This window comes from Carassius auratus, chromosome 30 (assembly GCF_003368295.1).
Source record: "Carassius auratus strain Wakin chromosome 30, ASM336829v1, whole genome shotgun sequence".
Taxonomy (NCBI): domain Eukaryota; kingdom Metazoa; phylum Chordata; class Actinopteri; order Cypriniformes; family Cyprinidae; genus Carassius; species Carassius auratus.
Window position 1 is genome coordinate 26,830,842 of NC_039272.1, and position 9,329 is coordinate 26,840,170.

The following is a 9,329-nucleotide window of genomic DNA, read 5'->3' on the forward strand; positions in this document are numbered from 1 at the left end:
GCAGTGTGATTCTTCCTGATTTTCATGTACAGAATGAGGGACTTACACATGGATTCCAAAATTGCAGAATTGTGTTCATTAACTTTAGCCAGCCTGAAATCAAAATTGACAAAATTTTAATGCACATTTATTTTACACTGTTTACCAGTAGGCGTTAAATTGTTTATCAAAATGGAATAACATGCTTCCCAATGTTTTTATAGTATTGTTTATACATTATTATAGTATGTTTATATTTAGCTTTTATTTTAATTAAGTTTCAGTATTTTTGTATTATTATTAAATGCAGGACAACGTTTAATTTTCACTGAAATGTAAGTTTATAAATATTTGATCTAATATTTATATTTTATTTTATTTCAGTTAATAATAGTTTTATTTTTAGTTAAAAACTGCACTGTTTGCTTTACTTTTCTCTTGGTTAATACCACCTCATCCAAAAATATAACAATTAACATAAAAAAGCTATTCAGTTAACTATTGTTTTAGGTAATGCAGCTTTTCTAAAACCTAGTCAAAAATAAATCCATTATAATAATGCATTATTAAGTTATTTATAATAATTCAATTAAATTCATTAAAAGTTTATTTGTATAGAGCTTTTTACGATACAAATCATTGCAAAGCAACTTTACAGAAAATTAAGTTTCTACAATATTTAGTAGTAGCTTATAAGTGGTGACTGTCAGTTTGTGCACTGGATTTTTCAGAAATATTGATACAAGACATAGTCAGCCAGACGATTAACATTATTAACAGCAATTATTATATGATGCAATCACACTTGTAGCAATATTTGTTAGTTCTGTTTGTTGATTCAGGGTTAGCATCATCTGAGGTCCTCTAAGGGTCAGCATCATCTCTTCTCAGGTGTTCTGGATCCAAACTGGAGCTTGTGTAAATCAGTGAAACAAATAGAGACATAATTGTCGTAGCTGCTGTTCCAAACAATTAAAATTAAATAGTTTAACCCAAGCTAAAGAATAATAATGCTCATTTGTCACAAATTATGAGATGCATTATTTAAATGCTTGGTGAAAGAGATGTGTTTTTAATCTAGATTAAAATAGAGAGTGTGTGTGAACCCCGAACATTATCAGGAAGGCTATTCCAGAGTTTTGGAGCCAAATGCGAAAAAACTCTACCTCCTTTAGTGGATGTTGCTATCCTAGGTACGACCAAAAGTCCAGCGTTTTGTGACCTTAGGGAGCGTGATGGATTGTAACGTGTTATAAGGCTATTTAGGTACTAAGGAGCTAAACCATTTAGGGCCTTATAGGGAAGTAATAATATTTTGTAACTGATACAGAACTTAATAGGTAGCCAGTGCAGAGACTGTAAAATTGGGGTAATATAATCATATTTTCTTGACCTGATAAGGACTCTAGCCTCTGCATTTTTGACTACCTGTAGCTAGTTTATTGAAGATGCAGGATAACCAACTAGAAGTGCATTACAATAGTCCAGTCTAGAGGTCATGAACTAGCTTTTCTGCATCAGAAACATGTAATATGTTTCGTAACTTGGCAGGGTTTCTAAGATGGAAGAATGCTGTTTTTGTTACATGGGAAATATGGTTTTCAAAAGACAAGTTGCTGTCTAATATAACACCCAGATTTTTGACTGTAGAGGAAGTAACAGACTACAGTTTGCAACTAGACAGATGTACTATGAGATTCTGTGTACTGTTTTATCTGAATTTAAAAGGAAATTAAAGGAAGAAAATTATTGGTCATCCAATCTTTTACATTTTTACACACCCTGTTGGCTTAGATAATTAAGAAGTTTCATCTGGTCTCGTTGAAATATATAGTTGAGTATCATCAGCATAACAATGGAAACTAATCCTGTATTTTCTAATATTATTACCGAGGGGCAACATGTATATTGAAAATAGCTGAGGACCTAGGACAGTTCTTTGTGGCACTCCATATTTAACTGGTGATAAATGAGATGACTCCCCATGTAAATAAAAAAAATGGTAGCTAATGGATCTAAACCATCTTAGAGCCTGCCCTTAAATACCTGTAGTTTTGTAATCGATCTATGAGTATGTCATGATCTATGGTGTCGAACGCAGCACTAAGATCAAGTAAAACTTGCAATGAGATGAACTTTGATCTAATGCAAGAAGCAAGCCATTTGTAAATTAACAAGTGCAGTTTCTGTGCAATGGTGGGGCCTGAAACCTGACTGAAATTCTTCATACAGATAATTTTTTTTTTTGTAGGAAGGAGCACAATTGAGCAGACACAACTTTTTCTAAAATTTTAGACATAAATGGAAGATTTGAAATAGGCCTATAATTTGCCAGTACACTAGGATCTAGTTTTGGTTTCTTAATAAGAGGCTTGATAACCACCAGCTTGAATGGTTTTGGGACGTGTCCTAAAGATAACGACGAGTTTATGATATTGAGAAGCGGTTCTTCGGCTACAGGTAACAACTCTTTCAGTAATTTAGTGGGTACAGGATCTAATAAACAAGTTGTTGGTTTAGATACAGTGATACGTTTATTTAGCTCTTCCTGTCCTATAGTTGTGAAGCACTGCAGTTTATCTTTGGGTGCGATGGATGAAACTGAAGTATTAGACGCTGTAGAATCTACATTTATTATTGTATTTCTAATGTTATCCATTCTGTCAGTGAAGAAATTCATAAAGTCATTACTATTAAAGGTTGATGTAATATTTGAATTGGGTAGCGTCATGTTATTTGTTAGTCCAGCCACTGTGCTGAACATACTGTTTTTCCGCGCAATTCTAAAAACTAAAGTTAGTTTTTCTCCATTTGTGCTCAAGACTACAAATTTCTTTCTTGAGAGAGTGAGTATTACTGTTATAAAAAGGCAACGTACATTTTTCTCTAAACTTTTTTTAATTTGATGGGGGCAACCGCTTCTAATGTATTCAAGAATATAGGGTCAGTCACTTCGTCTAGTTCATGTGTATTTTGGGGTACACATAGCAGTTTAGATGAATCAGGCAGGTTATTTGCGAATCTGTCTTTGGTGGCTGGAACAATAGTTCTGCCCAGACGGTAACGCTGAGCCATATAGTTAATATCAGTGATACGCAGCATGCAAGATACAAGGAAATTGTCTGTAACATCATCACTTTGAGGTGATGACCGATTCCATGCCATATAATAAAAACAACAACAGCAAAAAGTTGATTTTAAGTTAAAGAAATGTTAATTAAATGAACAGACATGAAATTACCAATTAACTTACAAGCACTGTGAAATGGATAAATGTAAGCTGATGTATCTGTTACTTTTTTGGTACTGTCCTCATAATTTTTTTATTTTTGCATTTGTCCATTCTCTGTGTTTGTGTGTGTGTTTTCAGGCACCCCAGAGTTGAGTGTGTCTGAGCGTAAAGAGCTGGAGAATAAACTGAAAGAGAGAGAAGAGTTCCTGCTGCCAATATATCATCAAGTAGCCGTGCAGTTTGCCGACCTTCATGACACACCGGGCCGCATGCAGGAGAAAGGAGTCATCACTGTAAGTACTCAACTCTTATTATTATGCTCTGCTGTTACACGCAGTGGTTGTTTTTTGATAGTTCATTGATTCACATCTTTTCATTTGAGCTTTCTGATTCTTTAACTATGGAAAAATATGAATACAAAAGTACCATTTCATAAATGAATCTGGACTTATGTGTGTTCAGGATGTCCTGGAGTGGCAGACATCTCGACTGTTCTTCTATTGGCGCTTGCGGCGGTTATTGCTGGAGGACACTGTTAAGAGGAAGATCCAGTGTGCTAACAGTGAGCTGACAGATGGGCAGGTTCAGGCCATGCTCCGCCGCTGGTTCGTGGAAGCAGAGGGAACGGTGAAAGTAGGTTACCAAAAACTATTGAATAAAAAAATCTATTTTCTTCAGATCACCAATAAAAGTCTTTTACAAATATGACAGTACAAGTGAGTAGTATACATTCGTGTGTGTGTGTGTTTTTATATATATATATATATATATATATATATATATATATATATATATATTAGGGGTGTAACGGTTCACAAAATTCACGGTTCGGTTCGATACGATACACTGATGTCACGGTTCGGTTCGGTTCGGTTCGATACGTTTTAGATACAGCAAAATGTAAAAACATCTCAACTTTTCAGAATGCCGCAAGCGCACCGCGGGTCATGTGACAAGAACCAACCAATCAGCTTCATCCTTTCCCGTAACAACGTTGAGAGCTCAGCCAAGATGAAGGAACAGCTGATCATAGTTGTATATGGATTGCAATTTTGAAATAAATTCAGTAGCAGAGCTACTGCAAGCGATTTTTAGAGCTGCAAATCCATTTATCCTTCGCTGAAATTTCCGCGTCTCATGGAGAGAGCACGTCATTGTTGCTTAGCAAAGACAGACGCCTCATGAGCGCTTCTGCCCGAGCGCTTTGGAAAGGAGGAGAAAGACGCGCTTAGCGTTTTCCATGCGTTTTTAGGCACGATATGTGAACGGCCCCTAAGGCGCTCGCTCACTCAGCACGCGCTGAAGGCTCGTTGCAAAATGTCTAATGCATTTAACAGACCAGAAATATAAGATCCTAAAATAACCAACAGGTCTGGTGTTTGGGTTGGATTCCCTGTAAGCTATAGTGTCTAAATGCTGCAGGGATAGTTTGCTGCGTGCATGTTTCTCCTTTTTTTCGTCTTTTCCCAGATAGTACCGACGCATATATCCCAGATATTCCCGCTGGTTTTTTTTTTTTTTGTAATCCCGCTGGTGTACCCTGTCATGTTGCAGATGCGACATACCGTTGTTTTTTTATCCACCACTCTCTTGCCATCACCATTATAGCTTAAAGGGAATCCAAAGTGCACCCAAACACCAGACCTGTTGGTTATTGGGGGATCTTCTCATTTCTAGTCTGTTAAACGCATTGGCTATTTTGCAACGAGCCTTCAGCGTGTACTGAGTGAGCGAGCGCCTGCTGAGTAGCCTAACATAAACATATAAGATGGTGTTTTTTTCTTCTTCGGGAGTTTCAGGGGCGTTGCCTGTTACGTTGTTTGGGTTATTGGGCTACCTTGTTGAACGCATATCATTATATTTCTTTCTCTCTCTTTTTTTTTTTTTTTCAAATATAATTAATTACTCCAACGAACCGTTCGGTATACATAATGCGTACCGCGTACCGAACCGAAAGCGTCGTACCGAACGGTTCAATACGAATACGCGTATAGTTACACCCCTAATATATATATATAAAATATATAGCTTAACCATGTGTCCATATTTAATAAATCATTTTGGGTTTGAATTGGATGTTGTCTTAAACTTTGACCGTTGGCAGTCAATTGACAATACAGATTTCTCAAAACATAAAGGGATAGTTCACCCAAAAATTTAAATTCTGTCATTAATTACTCACCCTCATGTCGTTCTAAACCCGTAAGTCCTCTGTTCATCTTCGGAACACAATTTAACACATTTTTGATGCATTCTGAGAGCTCTCTGACCCTCCTATAGACAGTAATGTAATTAACATGATTAGAGTTGTTCCGATTCCGATACTAGTATCGGAAATATCTCCGATACCACAACAAATTCTGGCATCGGCATCGGCGAGTACATGAACCCATATACCGATCCGATACCATTTTCTTAAAAAAGACCTAGTTATGACCGCAAGCTTTGCCTAACCGCTGCACGGTTCTTCTTCGCTGCTCAAAATGCATTGAAAACACAGGAAGTTGTGCTGTGTTGCCACAAGCAACCCCTGTTTAGAGCAGCGAAGAAGAAATGAAAACGCGTTAGCAGCCCTTATCTATATATGACTGGATCACTCATCACATTCTAAACTGCCAAAAGACAGTGAAGCCGCTACTATATTATAGATCAGTGGTTAGCAGTATGTCTCTGTAGTACCGGTAGTTACAGACTCTCAAGTATATTCAGTACCGGCAGCTGCGTTCAGTCGCTTCCGTCTAAGTCAAAGCGCAGGGCTCCAGACAGTAGCCGAATATATACTAGTGTCTGTGAATATTAAACTGCAAAATACTATTTAAATATTACTCCCGCAAAATCTACATCTCTGTGGGTGACTGGCACAGATGCGCGAGAGCTCGCTGTTTTGTAGTCTCTGCTGTGTGTCATGAGGACACGAACGCATAAACCGTCACTTCATGAGAATTTACCGTTTCATTTGAGAATACTGTCATATCATAAACACAGACACTCAAAGATCTTCATGGCAGCCCATTAAAATAAATGTTTGGTTTACATGAGTAAATTGACAATATATAAAGCTACTGTTGTAGCCTACAGTAATAATAATACATCTCTATAATAATAATAATTATGCCTAGATGGTTGCTTGTTTTTTACTTGTTTTTTACTTGTTAGAGATTATCTGATTAATAGATCTTTTTTTATATTCCTAGACTTATTTGTTGCAGTTTTTTTATACAGTTATATTGTAAAACTTAAATACCTTTTTTAGTTTGCGGTGTTAGATTTTTGGCTGCATTTGAAGTTCTTTTTTGCATAAGAAAATAAATAATACTGTCAAATTCATGTTAGATAATAAAAATACTGTAATAAATACAGTAGTTCACCATGTATTTGTTCATGTTTTATTGAGGGATCTGTCTGAAGCACACCATAAAAAGAATTCTAGCAATTTACACAGGGCTAGTAGTATATACAGCTGTATATACAGATATACACCCAGGTATCGGATCAGTACTCGGTATCGGCCGATACCCTGAGCCCAGGTATCGGAATCGGTATCGGGAAGAGAAAAAGGGTATCGGAACATCTCTAAACATGATCAACGTCCAGGAACATAGCAAGGAGTCCGGTAAAATAATGTGACATAGAAACCATGTGACATCAGGGATTCAACCGTAATTTTACGAAGCTATTAGAATACTTTTTGCATGCAAACTTAACAAAAATAATGACTTTATTCAACAATTTGTCTCCTCAGCATCACCCTAGCACCATTTTGGAGAGTATTCACTGAACTCGAGCAGCGTATGCTGTTCTGTTTCAGCTGCACCACACGGATATGTTGTTTTCGTTCAAATCAAAGCATAAATACCACGTGTTTCCACGTGACGCAGATGGTTAAATTAAAATATCTTAATTTGTGTTCTGAGGATGAATGAAGGACTTACGGGTTTAGAAAGACATGAGGGTGAGTAATTAATGTCAGAATTTTAATTTTTGGGTGAACTATCCCTTTAAGTCACTTTTTTTCTACACTAAAATTTTTCACATTTCTTCACACAGTGAGCACAACAGCAGTCTATGTGGGCCAAACTGTGGATCATTTTCCACTGCTTTGGCACGAAATACATTCATTGACTTGTAAATTACTGATATTATTTTCTCACTCATACACAAAACAAAAAACAAAAACAAAATGAGACACTATTTTGTTACATTTCTGTAGTAATACCAGATTGAATTAAATACTAAATCAAAAACATGAAATATTATCAAATGCCAATATACCAATGTTAGTCATTCAATTTCATTGCCATATATCAAAAAGAAGACAAGTTAGGAATAATCTTGTACTGTTATTTTAAAAGTTGATCATGTAACATAACAAATATAGATATGTCTGCATATGTATAAAATGTTCTTAGTGTTTTTAATCACTGTTTTAAGAGTGATCAAGTGTAATTAGTGGTTGGCAGTAATTTTTTATGGAATAATGACTTGATTTGACACGTAAAAACATAAAGGGATAGTTCTGTGCCAAGCTGAAAGTTGGTGAGGAGAACTGTATGAAGAGTTTTGAAAAACTGAACTGAGTATGGAGAACCTGTAAAAGCCGTAGCAAGCCTTCCTTTTCCTGAAGTGGTGTGTACAAGAAAATATATGATATTTAGAAGTGATCACAGTGGATGAACGTTCCCGAGCTAGCCACACCAGGTCCTGGAGCAGAGCCAAGCCCCCAGGGCAGGTTAAAGTATCTGAAGAAGACGGTGTCTGGACCACTAATACATTACTCTAATCAGAGCGAGCTATCTTAAGCTACAATTAATCTCCACCCTGCCATGTGCAGATAGCAGAGCAACACGCTGTTTCTTAATTAAAAGCAAACGGATTAAAAATGATTAATATGGGGCATTAAATGTTCTTGCCGACTACAAGTGCTTGCGTTTTTTAGAAGTCCATTAATGCCTGGACAAATCTTCACAAGCACAAGTCCAGCTTTGTTTCAGATCAGCCTGATGTTATCGGTCTAAGCCTAAATGAAGAGCCGTTGATTAGGGTTGTGATTTGGTTTTCAAATAGAAACATTGTCAGAATTGTTTCAAACAAGCTCCATGCATTAAACACTTTATGTATTATTCTTTTTGTTTGTCTCTCCCAGGCTTATCTGTGGGACAGCAATGAGGATGTTGTGGATTGGTTGGAGAGGCAGCTGGCAGAAGAAGAGGGTGCCAGATCTCTCATCGATGAGAATATCAAATATATCCGTAGGGATCACATCCTCAAACAGATCCGCAGGTAACATCCAGACACCAGCCTTGGAAACATATATGCACTTGCAATTGTAGTTTTATATTATGGCTGTCAAAATTAAAATTTTAATTGTGGGATTATTAACACAATTAACGCAGCATCCTTTTTCTTTGGCTAGCGTTAAGCTCTGTTCCCACCAAGAATGATAACTAGTAAACATAACGATATTAGCGTCCACACCAGCGAACGATATTATCTGTTTATTCTTAGCGCACGTGTGTCTACCACTTTAAATTCTCGAGCTCTTATAGCAGATTGGCTGCTAATGTTTTTTTTTTCATTCATCAGCTGGAAGAAAATTGTTCTGAATGTGGTTCCAACGATATTGTTTCTCTGTGCCTTTATCGTTTTAGTTGTGGTGTGGACACTATTCTTTAATATTGAGAACGATTTTTAGAACTATATCTTTATCGTTTTCATCTTTGGTGTTTGAACGGGTCTTTACAGTAGACTATATAAACATGCTACCAAACAAGCATCCGATATGTATGGATAGTAAGCCAAAAACACAAAATGATGTCAAAATGACATTTTTGGCGAGTCACCTCATATTCAAAATCTTAAATGAGAGAAAATTTGATGCGTGTCTAAGGCACATATTGTGCATTAGGTTTTAAGGAGACAGCACTGCTTTTAAAGTGAAATCTGCTACAGTCTGTCATTGATGTACATCTAGGAACAAATTAAAAATCAATCACTGCTCTGCTTGCAAGATTTTTAATTGAATAGAGACAACAGTAGTAAAAAGATGTCACTAAATAAATATTCAAAATATACCACCTTAGTTTTTTTTACATTTTGTAGATTGTGTTATTCAATTATG

The 9,329-nt window shown here is 36.4% G+C and overlaps 1 protein-coding gene across 9 annotated transcripts in view; it reads left to right on the plus strand.

Moving 5' to 3' along the window:
• LOC113049823 (acetyl-CoA carboxylase-like) overlaps nucleotides 1-9,329 on the plus strand; it is a 62,681-nt gene that overhangs the window by 51,195 nt on the left and 2,157 nt on the right. For all 9 annotated transcript variants that reach the window (XM_026212475.1, XM_026212474.1, XM_026212477.1 and 6 more), the window contains 3 exons: nucleotides 3,350-3,504; nucleotides 3,674-3,844; nucleotides 8,355-8,491. In XM_026212475.1, coding sequence (XP_026068260.1) covers nucleotides 3,350-3,504; nucleotides 3,674-3,844; nucleotides 8,355-8,491 — 463 coding nt within the window. The remainder of the gene's footprint in view (nucleotides 1-3,349; nucleotides 3,505-3,673; nucleotides 3,845-8,354; nucleotides 8,492-9,329) is intronic.